Below are 16,146 nucleotides of genomic sequence, written 5' to 3'. Positions count from 1 at the left end.
GTGCAAAGGGTGAGCCCATCTAGCAGTTTGAAAGCATGCAAATGTGAGTAGATAAATAGGTACCACTTTGGTGGGCAGGTAACTGCGTTTGGTGTGCTTTTGGGGTATAGTCCAGAGGTGGTATTCAGCAGGTTCTGACCAGCTCTGGAGAACCAGTAGCGGAAATTTTGAGTAGTTCGGAGAACCAGCAAATACCACCTCTGACTGGCTATTCTATATTCTATATCCCCATCTATTCTCTGCCTCCCATTGAGTCCCAGCTGATCGGCTGGGTCTCCTTTTGTTGCTCTGCACAGGAGAACGGAGCTGGAAAGCAGGTTAGTGGGGTGGGGAGGGAATGGGGATTTTGCAGCAACCTTCCCCTGCCACACCCACCAAGCCACACCCACAGAACCAGTGGTAAAAAACTTTGAATCCCACTACTGGCATTGTCATACTGACCACATGACCACAAAAAATGTGTTCGGACAATGATGGCTCCTTTGGCCAAAAAACAGAGATGAGCATTGAGCCCTTGAATCAGACACAACCGGACAGGAAAACCTTTACCCTTTGAAAGTCTACTTTGGTGTATTAAAGGACTGACCTGGGATGGACAGAGAAATCAGACCATTTCTTCTCCATGGACTGTCCATGATTATGGGTTGGATGGAGAAAATCTTATATGCAACAAGGTATATTAATGTATAGCAATCTGACACGTGCAGATTTATGCGTGATGTACAGTACATAATTATTTTACAAGCCAGAGCTATATAATCAGGTATGACATTAACATGTGTGAGTTGGGCGGCCATATAAATTTGTTTAATAAATATCAATATCTTTCAAGCTAGGCTCTCACCAACAGGTGGCACGCCAATTACTGAAATAAATAAAGGGAGGAAATTTCAGCATCCTCCTCAAAACTTCCAAACATTCCATAAATTCAAACATTCTCCAGGAACAGAAGGAAATCTGGAAGGCAAAAAGTCTTGGAAAAATGATTGTTCCCAGTGGATACAGGGTTGCATTCAGAGGTGGGATTCAGCAAGTTCTGACCAGTTCTGGAGAACCAGTAGCGGATATTTTGAGTACTTCGGAGAACTGGCAAATCCCACCTCTGACTGGAGATTTTACAGTATCCTTCCCATGCCACGCCCACAGAACTGGTAGTAAAAAAAAAATGAATCCCACCACTGGTCGCATTAGCTGTTTAGTGGGGGGTTAAAACAGATTGGAATGGAATGACTAAAAATAGATTTGAATGGAATGACTAAAAACAGATTTGAATGGAATGACTGGAAGGTTCCATTTGAAAAGACTGAATCCTAGAAATGAAAACAGCTATTTAGCTTTCAAATTTGATTGCCTGCTGAGCTCAGGAAACTGAATTAAAACATCTGCCATGGGCGACTGTCCAAGCCTTCTTCAGCCTGCAAGATTTCGTGGAACCTTCCGATTGTTTTATTCTCTTTTGGTTTTGAATTCTTCAGTTCTAGGCCACTCTTTTCTTTCTAGATCTTGAAAAGCCCATGTGATTTAGATCTTAATGCTTCTGCTTCTTTTTTCATTCCTTTGCATTTCAGGGCTTGTAATTCGATATTTACAGCATTAGAGAAAAGTCAAGAAGCCACTGAGATTACAAGTGAAGACCATGTAATACAGGTTTGCTTGGTTTTTTTTTTCTTTTTAATGAGTGTCAGATATTGTCCTGTGGTTTTGTATGATTTTATTCTTTTGCTTACTTCATGCGCACAGATAGACATGTGCAGAGATAATATATATATATGGATCTTTGGTTATTCGGGTTTTCTCCTGCGTAAGATTGGCAGTATGAGAAGCACTGAGAAGCACAGAGCCGAAGAAAGAAGCCTGAAGATGATGAATGAGACTTCATCGAAACGTTGCCTAGATACTGCCAATCTTACGCGGAGAAAACCCGAATAACCAAAGATCCACATACAAATACCCACGAGAACCTGAGAATATATATATATATATATATATATATATATATATATATATATATATATATATATATATATATATATATATATATATATATCTGTGTGCATTGAATTACCTTAGAATCTGTTCTTAATACTGTATGTATTTTTCTGACCTTTCCATGGAGAAGAAAAATCGGTTTTAAGAACCTTTGGTTTTAAATTAGCATTTGTTTTGTAGACTGTATCTTCACAAAGCATTTCGCTTAGTTTCAGGGGTTTATGGCAGTTTGTACTTAGCCCAAGGTCATTAAAAACCTTACTGATGCTTATCTTGCTAGTCTTGAAAGTCAGGAATAGGCATTTCAAAGGGGGGAGGAAGTTTAGCAGGTCCTAAAAATAAGATCTTTGTGTCTTTTATGCATCTCTTTATTTTTATTTTATTTATTTTGATTTGTCAATCGCTTACAAGTGTATACATAGTTATGAATACATGAAATGGGTACATATAAGAAAAATAAAAGAAACAATAGGACAGGGACGGTAGGCACATTGGTGCGCTTATGCACACTCCCTACAGACCTCTTAGGAAAGGGGTGATGGAAGAAGCAGGACATTTTTAGCAGAACCAGAATGCAATTCAGTTTGAAGCATCACTCAAACAAATGTTGATTAATGCTTCAAACAACAGGTGCAGCTGCAAAATGCTTTCGTTTTATTCTCTTAATGGGACTAACCTGTATCTCCCAGCATTCCTCACTCCCGGCTATGATGTCTGAGATAGCTGGTGGTTATAATTCTGCCACATCCGGGGGGCCATTGAGATTGTGTGGGCCTGGAAGGTAGCAAGACCAGTTGAGTTACAATCAAAACCAGTTTTGGCCAGCCAGGGCTAAATTTGATCTGGCACAGTTTTTAAAAGAGAAAAGATTGATTTTAAGACTACTAGAGAGAGAAGGCAGGCTAAGCTTCACTCCTCAATATCTTTATGTAAGCCCTGGTGGACTCCATTACAGAGGTGGTATATTCAGCAGGTTCTGACCAGTTCTGGAGAACCGGTAGCAGAAATTTTAAGTAGTTTGGAGAACTGGCAAAAATATCACCTCTGACTGGACCCGCCCCCATCTATTCTCTGCCTCTCATTGAGTCCTAGCTGATCGGCTGGGTCTTCTTTGGTTGCCTTGCATAGGAGAATGGAGCTGGAAAGTAGGTTAGTGGGGTGGGGAGGGAATGGGCATTTTGCAGTAACCTTCCCTTGTCACGCCCACCAAGCCATGCCCACAGAACCGGTAGTAAAAATAATTTGAATCCCACCACTGCTCCACTGCCTCATAACCCATCTTGAATTAATTCTTCAGTTCTCCCATTGCACTGTTTCTCAACTCAGTGGTTTTCAGATGGGTGACCTTCAATTCCCAGAATTCCCTCAGCCAGTATTCAGGCAGTTGAAATCCATGGACTCTGTTGAAAAAAAAATATCTATACTGTGTGAACTCTAGGTTGGGTTCATACAGCAAACCTTATCTGGTTGATCAACTCATTCATTTTCAGGGTTTCTACAATATCCTGAATGTAACCCAACCCAACAGGCTAGATTCATGCAACATTGGAGTCAAAATGAGCTCTCTCTCTCTCTCTCTCTCTCTCACACACACACACACACAGAGGGAGGGAGGGAGGGAGAGAGAGAAAGAGAGAGAGAGAGAGAGAGAGAGAGAGAGAGAGAGAGAGAGAGAGAGAGCTTCCAGAGTCTAGCATGTGTGAATGAAGCCAATAGATTTTTAAAGAAATGTTTAAGGGTGCTGTGCAGCCCCATTGAAGGGGTGGGAGTAGAGTGGGGATTACATACCACTAAATGCCTTGTTTAATTATTTATTTAAGAATTATAATTTCATCATTATCTATCAGCCTTCAGCCTTTTTACTAAAAGAGTTCCCCATAATAAGGACAGCCTCTGCACTGGGCTCCATTTCAGGATCTGTTTTAGTGAAAACAGTTCTAGACAGTTTAGAAAATGTGCATTGAGGCTAAATATTAGATCAAAGCTCAGGTTGGTCTTAAATTCTCACTTGTTTCTTTTTTCTTACTGTTTCCACAGTATGTAAATCCTGCATTTGAAGCAGTAATGGGCTATCAGAAAGGCGAATTAATAGGAAAGGAACTAACAGAAGTGCCTACAAATGAAAAAAAAGCTGATTTCCTTGACACTATTAATTCTTGCATCAAGTTCGAAAAGGTAGGCATGGACCTGGTTTTGGGTGGCAAGGTTACTTAGAAGTGGCTGGCCATTGTCTCCTTCCAAGGGCTGGGAGAATGTGACTGGCCCAAGGTCGCTTTGCCAAAGATGGGTCTAGAACTCCCAGTATCCTATTTCTAGCCTGTTTGGAATTTGGAAGAAGAAAGACTGGAGGTGATAAAATATATCTTTTTAAGGCAAATAAAACAGAAGCTTTTCACTGAGAATTTGTTTATATTTCCTCTTCGTTTTTAAGTTAATAGTTTGGGGTTTGATCTGCAATAGATACAATAGATAAATGCTGTAATTTGGGACTCTATTGGGAAGCATAGCTATGAGTCTTTTGGGGCCATCCCCTACTTGAAGTTTGCAGTTCATCATTGCAAGTGATGTTATGGAAGTGAGTGTCAACTCATAAAATATTTCTATGGTCTTTTAGAGTTGCCAACAGAAAGGGGGGGTGGGGGGGAAGCAGTGCAGCAGCTTGCAAAACCGAAACTGCATTCCATTAATGTTTCCAAAGATGGTAACTAGGTGACCAAAGTTTTTGCCATGCAAAATTCTAACTGGAGAATATGATTGATGACTCTTGGCTATGGATGTGTCCCATTGGAGAATATGAATTTCGATACACCTAGGGGGTGGAGGAAAACCAGGGTCAAGGGTGACAATGAATGATGTGTCTCAGAGTTGGCTACACCCAGGCAGCGCCAGCATGTTTACTCCTAATAAATCTTCTTGAAGCTTTGAAAATCTGGCTAGAGACTCATGATTTAAATGGGGGTAATTACAGTGAGCAGGAATGGGAAGAGCTCTGAGGAGTCATTGATGATCTCTGAGCTTGGATGGTTTCTTGCAGAGGTTTCATTACCCAAGTAGGTAGCGTCATCACTGATGATGTTACCTAGTTTGGATAACAAAATGTCTGCAAGAAAACAACCAGGCTCAGAGAGCACCAAGGACCCCTCATTTCAACCCCAAGCTGCAAATATTCTCCTTTATTGGGCAGAGCTTTATTTGCATCAAGCAAATACATTCTATTTTTTACCCCAGAACTAAAGAAGCACTGAAAAGCATCCAGCATGCATGTGCTAAAAGCTTGCAACCTCTTTCAACCTCTTTGTTCAAAATGTCATCACAATTCTAATTCAATGTTGGTGGCCTTCGGGGGGTAATTAGCTGTAATGTATACAACAGAAAGTTCCAGTTAGATGCCAAGTGGTTAAGACTGAGGGGGTGGGGGAGATTTCAGTGAAGCGACACAGTCAAACACAAGTGCAGGAAGAGGTTCTAGCAAACGGTATAACGTTGTGCCAATGCTAGGAGAGAATTAGTTTGCTAACCCTCCCAAAGCAGAACTTTCCCACAAGGCAACCTGTTGTGGTTAGCTGGCAGCAGGTGCAGATGGCTTAGGAGAGTGAGGACTCAAATGAGGGGCCAGAACCATCACAGAGTGGACTGCTGCCTTCAGAGATTGTGGCAGCAGTGATAGGAGGTTCCCGAGGAGCCTGTGCCAAGTGCACGTGCACGAATGATTACTCGGAGGAAAGAACAATTACAGCAGCACAGGCAACTCAGGAGTAAGGCTGCAAAGTAATGGCCCCTCCCACAAGAGAATAAAAGCCAGGTTTGGAAAAGCGTTCTTTGCAGACAGCAAAGAAGCTCTGAAGCTCAACTGGTGGACATCTTAGTTCGTGTTTGGAAAATCTTGTAAATTAGTTCTTATTTCTGGGTTTTTGGCAGCCTTGACAAACAACTTGGCAAGACTCTTGTCAGAGCTAATTAGTGGAAAGCAGCCTTTGATCTGTAAAGGAACAGAATTCGTTATTAAACCTCAAAAGGTGGGGGCTGCTGCCTTTGTCTGTGTTTATTCTTTGGGAACCGGGTTGGGTCAGAACACAACCATCCAAAATCAGGGCAAGCAAATTGAGTTAAAAATGTGCTTTGAGAATGGGCAGTGGAACATTCCTCTTTCTTGATCTAACAGGAATGGCAAGGGACTTACTATACCAAAAAGAAAAACGGCGAGAGCATACAACAAAATGTGAAGATCATACCTGTCCTTGGACAGGGAGGGTAAGTCTTCTAGTGGTGCCTTCAAGTCAGTTTTGGACTCCTGGGGACTGCCTGGATTGGACCCTGCAGTTTTCCGCGCAAGATTTTTCAGACACGCTTTGCTCTTGGCTCCTTCTTTTCAGGGACTAACTGGGGCAAGGCCACCCAGTTGGCTTTATGTCCAAGGAAAGGCTAGAACTCACAGTCTCCTGGTTTCTAGCCTGACGCCTTAACCCAGGGGTGGACTTCAAAAATTATTAGCAAAGGGTTCTCTGCCTGGTTGCTGGGTGGGTGTGGCCATGGTGGGCATGGCCTAGTTGGCCTCCTGCACCGTTGTGGTGGGAGGGGTGTTTTTGCTCTCCCCAGGCTCCGGAGGCTTTCCTCGAGCCTTCGGGAGGGTGAAAATGGCCTCCCCGGGCTCCGGAGGCTCTCTGGAAGCTGGAAATAGGCCCATTTCTGGCCTTCCAGAACTTCTGCAAGGCCTTTTTTTCCCCTTCCCCAAGCCTCTGCGGGAACCTTCACTTACCTGCATCCAAAACGGGCCACGTGGGGACTCCTGGGTGGGGCAGGGTGGGGTGGGCAGGGCCAGCCAGGAGTGGGATTTGGGGGTTCTACGAACTGCACAGAATCTTAGCGAGGGGCTCTCCTGAACTCCTGCGAACCCCCAGCAGCCCAACCTGTCTTAACCCCTGCCCCAAACAGGCCCGTCTATGCTTGCTTTAACATTGGCGGCATCTCTATTCTCTATTATGAAATGTAGGCAGGTGTTTATGGAGAACAGAATCCTGCCACATCCAAAATTAGGCTCTAAACTTCCAGTTAGTCCTTGACTTACAATTCATTCAGAGAGCATTCAAAGTTACAATGGAACTGGGAAAAAGAGTGACTTACAGCCATTCCTCACACTTACAGCCGTTGCAGCACAGTCACGTGATCAGAATTTGCACTGAATTTATACAACAGTGGCAGCATCCGGAGGTCGCTGCCGTTTGCAAACCTTCCCAATGACGAGCCAAGTCAAATAGGGGAAATCTAATTCGCTTAACAACCACAGGTTTCAGTTAACAGCAGGAATTTGCTTAATAATCTTTGCAAAATAAACACACACACACTTCTTTGTCTAGATTTCATTTTATTTTTAAATAAAATTTTTATTTTTAAAAAAGATTTAGCAGTAAGCAAATGGAGCCAGTTGACAAATTGGAGACCGAAATTGTTCTCATTCCATTCTTTTGTTTCATTTTTGCAGAAAAATTAGACACTATGTGTCACTTAGTAGACCGTGCAATGACAACAATAAGGTAAGCAATAGCAATAATAATAATAATAATAATTCTTGTGCAACTTCAGAATTCAGACGGACAGGTACTTGGCCCCCAACACACCTGACATAACAATAGTTGAAAAGAAAAAGGGCCGGTTCATTGACATTGCAATACCTGGTGATGCATGAATTGAAAACACGCAGCAAGAAAAAAAATCACAAAGTATCGGGACTTACAAATTGAAGTTGAGCGACTTTGGAAAAAGAAATTGTGTGTTATCTCAATTGTAATTGGAGCCCTTGGAGCAATACCTAAAGGGCTGCCTCGCTATTTGGAAATCCTGAATTTATCAGACTTGAATAACCTGATTCTACAAAAAAACCACCCTACTTGGAACAGCTTATATCCTCTGGTGCTACCTGAACAGTTCCTAGGTCCTTGGTTAGGACTCGAGCTGTTGAGCTACGAACCAACCCCAAAGGCTGTGAATCTCACTAAAGTTTAAATAGTAGTAGTAGTAGTAGTAGTAGTAGTAATAATAATAATAATAATAATAATAATAATATTAATAACAACAGCAGCAGCAGCAGCAGCAGCAGCAGCCTTGGGTGCAATTCCAAAACAACTGGAGCACCACTTGAACAACATCATTGGCATTGATAAATTTGCCATCAGTCAATTGCAGAAGGCAGCTTTACTTGGAACAGCTTCCATCCTGCATGATAACTGTAACACCATCAAACATCCAGATCTGCCTATCCCAGGTCCTTGATAAGGACTTGATAGGTACACAGAAATGCCAAACCCAGTCTGAACATCTGGCTGACTGTGCGGTGATCAATAATACATAATGAATTTATGTATTTAATTAACTCAGTTTCAAGGCCGCTGAACTCCTCAATGGCTCTTAGTGGCTTACAGTTTTAAAAAATTGTAATTCCGGGACGATTCCTACAACTTGGGTTAATTGTACTTTTCACTCTGATTCGTTCACAGGCGGAAAGAATCTGCGAAAGAGTGCAGGCTGAGTCCCAGACAGGTATAATGTTGCAACTGCACAAAATTGGTTGTGTTTCAATAATGGCTTTGTTATTCTCAATGTGGCTTTTTCCCCCCGGTCTCTCAAAAAAATGGGTGTTTTCTAGCCATATTTTAGAAGAGCCAAATTAAGGATATTAACAGTGAAAACCTTAATAAACAAATCACATTGAATTATGCAGGGTTTTGTGGTAGCAGGAATTTCAGCGTGTTGGGGGAACTAAGCACACCTTTGCATTAATGTGTAAAATAATGGTATTTGTTTGGCCCCTGCAAATTGTGCAAATGCAGCCATGGTTTGAGAATTGAAGCATTCGATGGACTGACTTTAGGAATTGTAACAAGGAGACTGAAGCAGATGTGATACGGTTAAAGAAAAGCAATAATATTTACACAACAATAAAATGATATCCTAGGAGGGAGATAAGGAGGAAACTATCTGGTCCGGGCAGCTGTGTTTCAAAAGCGATGAGAATCAAAGAAAGCTTGACTGTTTAATGTGTACATTACGTAGGGCTCCAATTTAGCTTTCTCCCCATGTAGTAATAGCTGATAAAGCTTCAGTAACTTAGATTTAATATATCAAAGGGCAGAAGCTGAGTTTTACCCTGGCTAGAAATAGAACTTATGAAGGGCATGTTTGTTTGGCTGCTGCTATGACAAGCTATAGGTACTGTATTTAGTATTCGTAAGGTGGGACTTCACAGATCAGGCAAAATCTAATTTTGGGGAATAAAAATTGGGTTGGTTAAGGTTTTTTCTCTTTGAAATTTAAGAGGGGGAATCCCCCCCCCCCCAAAAGCAAGTCCATTCAGGAATGGGATGAGGTTGGGCAATATTTTTGGGATTACAGGAAGGGTTGCCTGGGGAAAAACAGCCTCTGGATGGATTTGTATTTGGGAAAGAAAAAGGTACAGATTTTGTTCCAGGATAACAAGGAGGTCCTCAACTTATGACCACAATTGAGCCCAACATTTAGGTTGCTAAGTGAGACATTTATTCAGTGATTTTTGCCCCATTTTACAACCTTCCATTGTTGTTAAATGCGTCACTGCAGTTGTGAAGTTTGTAACCCAGTTGTTAAATGAATCTGGCTTCCCCATTGTCATAATAAGACCCTGGGACACTGTAACCATCATAAATATGAGTCAGTTGCAGAGTGTCTTTTGATCCCATGACCTTGAGGATACCAGAATGGTTGTAAATGTGAAAAAGAGTCATAAGTTGCTGTTTTCCAGTGTCATTGTAACTTTGAACGGTCACTAAATGAACTGTTGTAAGTTGAGAACTTCCTGTATTGGTAGTCCTTGATTTGCAACCATTTGTTCAGGGACTGTTGGAGGTTACTTTTGGCCAGTCCTCATACTTACAACTATTGCATCCTCCTCCTAGCCACGTGATCAGAATTCAGTTGTTTGGTAACCATCCTGTACACGATGGCTGCATTCTCTTGGAATCGCACGATCACCATTTCTGACCTCCTCACTTGATTCCCAACAAGCAAAGTCAATGGGGCAAGTTTGATTCTCATAATGACCATGTTCTGACCCAGGTCCCCGAATAATGACAAACCCTCTGAGGTGAACTAAAAGATTCCTTTATTAGGAGCGCCAGAAGCTCTGACAAAAAGTTTCTCTTACTGAAGGCTAACAAGTCCATCTGACTGTCTGCCACATCTATTCATCGCTGCCTCCTGCCTTTTATCCCCAGAGCTAGGGTGCGGCTTCGCTAGCAGCGGTGGCTCTTCCGTCCCAAGGTCCGGCCCATAGATTTCCAGTGCTCTCCTCTCCTCTGTCTTTTGCACATCCGTGCATCAGACACTGGACCCAGCTGTCCCTCATCTTCCTCATCAGCCGCCTCCAGACCTGGGGGCTGACGGATGGCTCAGGCTCCGCCTCTCTCTCTCTCTCTCTCTCTGCCAGCTCCATTCCTTCTTCCCCCTCTGAGCTCTCAGGGTGCCTTGATGCTGATCCTGACTCCCACCCTGCCTTCTCCTCTGATTTGGCTGCTGGAGGGGCCAGCGGCCGACAAGCTACAACAGACCACGTGATTTATTTAACGGCTGCAGTTGTTTGTTTAACAACAATGTCAAACAAAGGTTGTAATATTGGGTGCAACTTACTTAACAACCCCTTTGCTTAACAACAAGAAGATCCGGTGACAATTGTGGCCATACACTGAGGAGTACTTCTCACAGACTTATTTCCTGTTCTTAATTCAAGGCAGAATTGATCTTACCCATTGAGATAGAACCAAGTGTCTGGGCTAAGAAACCGATTCCAATCACCGAGTTGGAAGTTAACAATTTGGGGCCAACAGGAGGGATCAAAAACGAGTTCCTACCTCTTCAGAACAGATATGTTCTTTCTCACAGTAGCCATGATCTACTCTCTTCATTTTTACAGATATCCAGACCTGCAGGCACAAAGACAAGAGAAAAGGCTCTCTTGATGTCCGATCCACTACCTCTCGAGGCAGTGATGGTATAGGATTAGCTTTTTGTTGTTGTTGTTGTAAAATTGCCTTTTAAAATGGCCTTCTCAATAATTGGTACCCTTGGGTCGCCGACTTCCTTCAAAACCCAGGACATGCATCTGCCTTCATTTGGGGGTGGGGGTGGGGGTGAATTGCAGTGACAAAGTTGTAAACTTCAGGTATCTAGCGAGGCAAATGCATGTATTCTGTACCCCAGCTGCCGTTTTTATAATGCATTTAGACGCGGCTGATGAAATTTGGATGTGCAGAGCCTGGGGATGGAGTCAAAAGAGGAATTAGCCTAGAATCATTACGTTCCCACAAGTGGTCTAAATCCAAACCCTCTTGAATTCCATTGACTCTTATCTAGTTGCAGTTCAGTGCTGACCATTCTTGTGTCCAGGCATGAGCAACAAACCAGCTTAACTGGAACCTATCATGTCTTGATTCTGCACACCTGAGACAATGTTTGTTGGCTTTATGTTGCAATGTAAAATATTTTAGTGAACAGAAAACTCTACTCTTCAGTAAGAACAACATTAGTTTGGAAAAAACTGATGCCATCAATTCATGCGCCTCTTTATTCCCCCCGCCCCCCTTGCATAGGAAGTTCTCAGAGGAGACATTCATCCATGGCCCGCATACATTCAATGACAATTGAGGCACCTATAACCAAGGTAAGGCACTCCCATTTGCGGTCACTTCAATCTGTTGGAAACTTTGCTTTCTCCTGTTATAAACCTCTCATGTCTTTGCCTAGTGAATGATGGTGGTGCAGTTAGAATGCAGTATTGCAGACTAATTCTGCCACTGCCAGCAGTTCGATCCTGACCTGCTCAAGGTTGACTCAGCCTTCTGTTCTTCTGAAGTTGGTAAAATGAGGAGTCAGATTGTTGGGGGCAAGATGCTGTCTCTGTAAACTGCTTAGAGAGGGCTGTAAAGCATTATGAAGTGGTATATAAGTCTAAGTGCTATTGCTATTGCTTTGCATTGTTTATTGACTCTTCAAGTTAAGGGAAAGGAAAAATGTATTCCCATTAGGTAAATAGAGCTTTCTTTCTTTCTTTCTTTCTTTCTTTCTTTCTTTCTTTCTTTCTTTCTTTCTTTCTTTCTTTCTTTCTCTCTCTCTCTCTCTTTCTTCTTCTTCTTCTTCTTCTTCTTCTTCTTCTTCTTCTTCTTCTTCTTCTTCTTCTTCTTCTTCTTCTTCTCCTTCTCCTTCTCCTTCTCCTTCTTCTCCTCCTTCTCCCCTTCCTTCCTTCCTTCCTTCCTTCCTTCCTTCCTTCCTTCCTTCCTTCCTTCCTTCATTTCTTTCTTGTAGGTAATAAATATTATCAACGCTGCTCAAGAAAGCAGTCCCATGCCAGTGGCTGAAGCGTTGGATAGAGTCCTGGAGATTCTGAGGACTACTGAGTTGTATTCTCCACAGCTTGGCACCAAAGATGAAGATCCACACACAAATGACCTTGTCGGTGGCTTGATGACGGTAATTAAAATCTCAAAGTATTTGAATTTGTTTGTTGGACCGCCTGATGGCATTCCAAGTCCGCTCACCGGAGCCATCTTGCAACGATAGTAAATCCTGAGCCATTGCTTCTGTGCAAGCTGCAGGTCTGGAAATATATTGACAAAGAGTTTCTTGCAGCTTCCATTGATCAGCCCAACTGGTTTTAGATGAAGAAATCAGCTCACCCTTCTGCTGGATAATTTGCTGCACTAAAACCTGTTTAGAAACATCTCGCTCACCCAGCTCCCCAAACACAACAAACCCTCTGAACTTAACTCAAAGATTCCCTTATTAGGAGCGCCGGCAGACCCGGCAAAAAGTTGGTCTCTCACCACAGGCTAACAAGTCTGTCCATCCGGAAGATGAATAGTTGTCTGCCACCCCTATTCATCTCCGCCCTCTGCCTTTTATCCCCAGAGCTAGGGTGAGGCTTCGCTAGCAGTGGTGGCTCTTCCATCCCAAGGACCAGCCCATGGATTTCCACTGCTCTCCTCTCCTCTGCCTTTTGTGCATCTGCACGTCAGGCACTGGACCCAACAGTTCCTCCTCCTCCTCATTAGCCACCTCCAGACCTGGGAGCTGTTGTCTCTCCATCTGAGGGCTGACGGGTGGCTCAGACTCCGCATCTGTCTCTCTGTGCCAGCTCCATTCCCTCTTCCCCCTCGGATGCTGACCCTGACTCCCACACCTCCTCCTCCTCCTCCTCTGATTTGGCCATTGGAGGGGCCAGTGGCCGACAGGCCATAACACCCAGTCTATTTTAAAATGATGAGTTGCTAGCCTCTTCAGTAGAAAAAGTTGCTTTTTAAAAGAAGGCTTTGACAATGTTCTTTGTCTGAAGAGGCATGTAATCTGGTTTGCTTTTAAATTCATGGATGGCTTCTTGACCAAGACAGAGGAGGTTTTTATCACCTTGTAGGAGAGATAGCCGACATAGAAATTTAATCTATATATATAAAAGCGAAATACCACTCACGCATTATCACAAAATCTCCAGAACTGTAAAGCCTACAAACTTGAAATTTGGTACATATGTTCCTCTTGGCTTCTAGGTGCTCGCTAAGAAAGGATTTTTTGAAATGACCATCAGAGCATTAGTATTCCATATATTATTATTAACATGCTCTGATGCTAAGGAGATCTACTCCCCCTCCCCATCTGAAAAGAAATCTGTGCCAAATGCAAAACACAAACAGAGGAGAGGAGTTTCAGTTTCAGTTTTAGTTTCACAGCACCAAGGAGCTTTAGTACAGAACAGTTGAGCTAAGCCACAACCAGGCTCTTTGCTGTCTCCTTGCTCACACAGCAAATACTGTTTCAGTTTCCAAACAGCCCTCAACTCTCACACACTGACAAGATGCTAGCCAGATGAATACCAATGGATGCTGGTAGGCAGAGGCAGAATTTTTTTCCTTATTTTCCTCCTCAAAAACTAAGCCTGATCACATACTTTCGAAGTGAAGCACGGGTATAGAGCTAGTAAATAAATAAACATGAAGGCAGCTGTCCAGAAAACTGTCAAACCAAAAGAAAACCTATGGGGTTTCAATCTGGAACAATTGCGTTAGAAGGGAAATCTCTGCTCAGAACCACTCCTGGTTTTGCCTGTCTTCTTTTGAAAGGGATAAAATTGGTCGTGCAGGTTAGTTTAGCCAAGGAACTCAATAAATGGAGTTCTGCTACCAAGAAAGCTCCAGAACTCCTCATCCAAGTTCCTTCTGGATAAGTAAAGTGGAAGTTGAATTTGTATATATCTAGCGGGTACCAAATTATAAACATTGCCCTAGATCTTATAGGCCACCTACTTTACTGGACCTTCCACAAGGCATTTTTAAAGCCAATTAAATGATAATTAGCATAGGAGCAACGTGTTAGCCTAGTGGTGGAGCTATCCCCTCACAATCAGAAGGCTATGAGTTCAATTCTAGGTAGATATTTCTCTCTCTGGGCACAATGTCTGCTGTGAACACTGTGTAGGCATTAGGAAGGGCATCTGGCTAGTAAACTCTCAGCTCCATCCAGTCGCCCCAACTCCGCTCTGATGCAAGGGATTCCAGGGTCCTTAAAAGGAAGAAAAAAAAGTGATAATTAGATAGCACATTTCTTTTAGGATCAAGGATAATAGAGTTTGCTTAACTCCAACCAGTTGAGAATCTGGTTCTTGTTTCTGGACTAGATAAAGTTGGATAGACAGTTCATACAACATTTCCTGATTTATATTCCCTTTAGTCGATTACCTATCCCAAAGGTTTAAGAAGGGTCTTTATTTCATTCCACGTTCTTTTCAACTTTATTCAATAGGATGGACTACGAAGATTATCAGGGAATGAATACCTGTTATCAGCAAAGCGTAAGTGCCATTCTTTACCCTACTAGATATTGTGGGAACTTCAGCAAGTTCATTTCGGGGATAGCACAGCCAAAAATTATTTTGAAGAGGGACAAACCAATAAGCAAGGGTTGTGTGATTACTGCTGTATCATCAGACCCTTGTTAGTCAGGCAGTAAGCTAAATACGCCATTTTAAAAGAGGCATATAGTTTTGAAAGGCTTTCTTGTTTGCTAAGAGGCTTAAAGTTTGGTAAATATTTTGAAGATAACAGGCCGGCTTGCAGTCCTAATAGACAAAACATAAGAAGAAGGAAAAATTGAATATGGAGATTAGTTCTTGAAGCTAAACCAAAACCATTTGGCCTAGAAAGTGTTCTCCGGTATTTTATAAGGACACATCATGTCACCTTAGCTGCTCGAAGTGATAAAGAAAGCCAGATCTTATTTTTGTCCTCTGAAAAAACTTTCCACCTTAATGAAGTGGTCTTCCTGGTTGGAAGAGGAGAATCATACAGGTAACCCGAGATTTCTTAGAAAACAACAACTGAATGAAAAACTGCTGGTGATCTTCTACCGCTACACCATAGAGAGTATCTTAACTTACTGCACCTCTGTATGTTTTGCCAATTGCACAGGAGCAGATAGGAAAGCGCTCCAGAGGGTTAATGTCATTGCCCAGAGGATCATGGGTTGCCCTCTCCCCTTTTTGGAAGAGCTTTATACTTCCCGCTGCCTTAAGAAAGCTCAAAACGTTCTCAAAGATCCATGTCATCCTGGGCACCCCCCCTTTTTTTTAACTATTACCATCTGGCAGACAGTACAGGATAATAAAAATCAGGACAAATAGGCTGAAAAACAGCTTCTATCCCAGGGCTTCTATTGAATTCTACTGTGTAGTGCAATATTAATGCAATATCAGGGGATTCCAATTCAATGTATAGAATGTGAAAGATGTGTGTTTGTGTTTATTTTCATACTGAAGATGGTATTTAATTTCGTTATATGTGCAATGATAATAAAGTAAACTAAACTAAACTAAATAAGTCCTTGACTTGCAACTATTCATTTAATGACCATTCAAAATTACAATGGCACTGGGGGGGAAAAATCACATGATCGGTTTTCACACATATGACCGTTGTGGCGTTCCCATGGTCACGTGATCAAAATTCAACCGGTTCATATTTATGATGGTTTCGGTGTCCCTTGTCATTTTTTTTCTGACTTTCTGACCAGCAACGTCAATGGGGAAGCCAGATTCAATGAACAGCTTTTTAATTTAAGAACTGTAGTGATTCACTTAACAACTGTGGC

At 42.4% G+C, this 16,146-nt stretch overlaps 1 protein-coding gene across 2 annotated transcripts in view; it reads left to right on the top strand.

Annotated features, from left to right (window-relative positions):
* Window positions 1-16,146, top strand: part of PDE8A (phosphodiesterase 8A) — a 115,775-nt gene that overhangs the window by 82,750 nt on the left and 16,879 nt on the right. For both annotated transcript variants that reach the window (XM_087941398.1, XM_087941399.1), the window contains 9 exons: window positions 1,569-1,647; window positions 4,027-4,164; window positions 6,152-6,240; window positions 7,469-7,520; window positions 8,481-8,523; window positions 10,928-11,005; window positions 11,604-11,674; window positions 12,316-12,480; window positions 14,803-14,851. In XM_087941398.1, coding sequence (XP_087797524.1) covers window positions 1,569-1,647; window positions 4,027-4,164; window positions 6,152-6,240; window positions 7,469-7,520; window positions 8,481-8,523; window positions 10,928-11,005; window positions 11,604-11,674; window positions 12,316-12,480; window positions 14,803-14,851 — 764 coding nt within the window. The remainder of the gene's footprint in view (window positions 1-1,568; window positions 1,648-4,026; window positions 4,165-6,151; window positions 6,241-7,468; window positions 7,521-8,480; window positions 8,524-10,927; window positions 11,006-11,603; window positions 11,675-12,315; window positions 12,481-14,802; window positions 14,852-16,146) is intronic.

This window comes from Pseudonaja textilis, chromosome 13 (assembly GCF_049901715.1).
Source record: "Pseudonaja textilis isolate UNSWEBS1 chromosome 13, rPseTex1.2, whole genome shotgun sequence".
NCBI lineage: Eukaryota > Metazoa > Chordata > Lepidosauria > Squamata > Elapidae > Pseudonaja > Pseudonaja textilis.
This window is presented reverse-complemented; position numbering and strand designations above follow the sequence as displayed.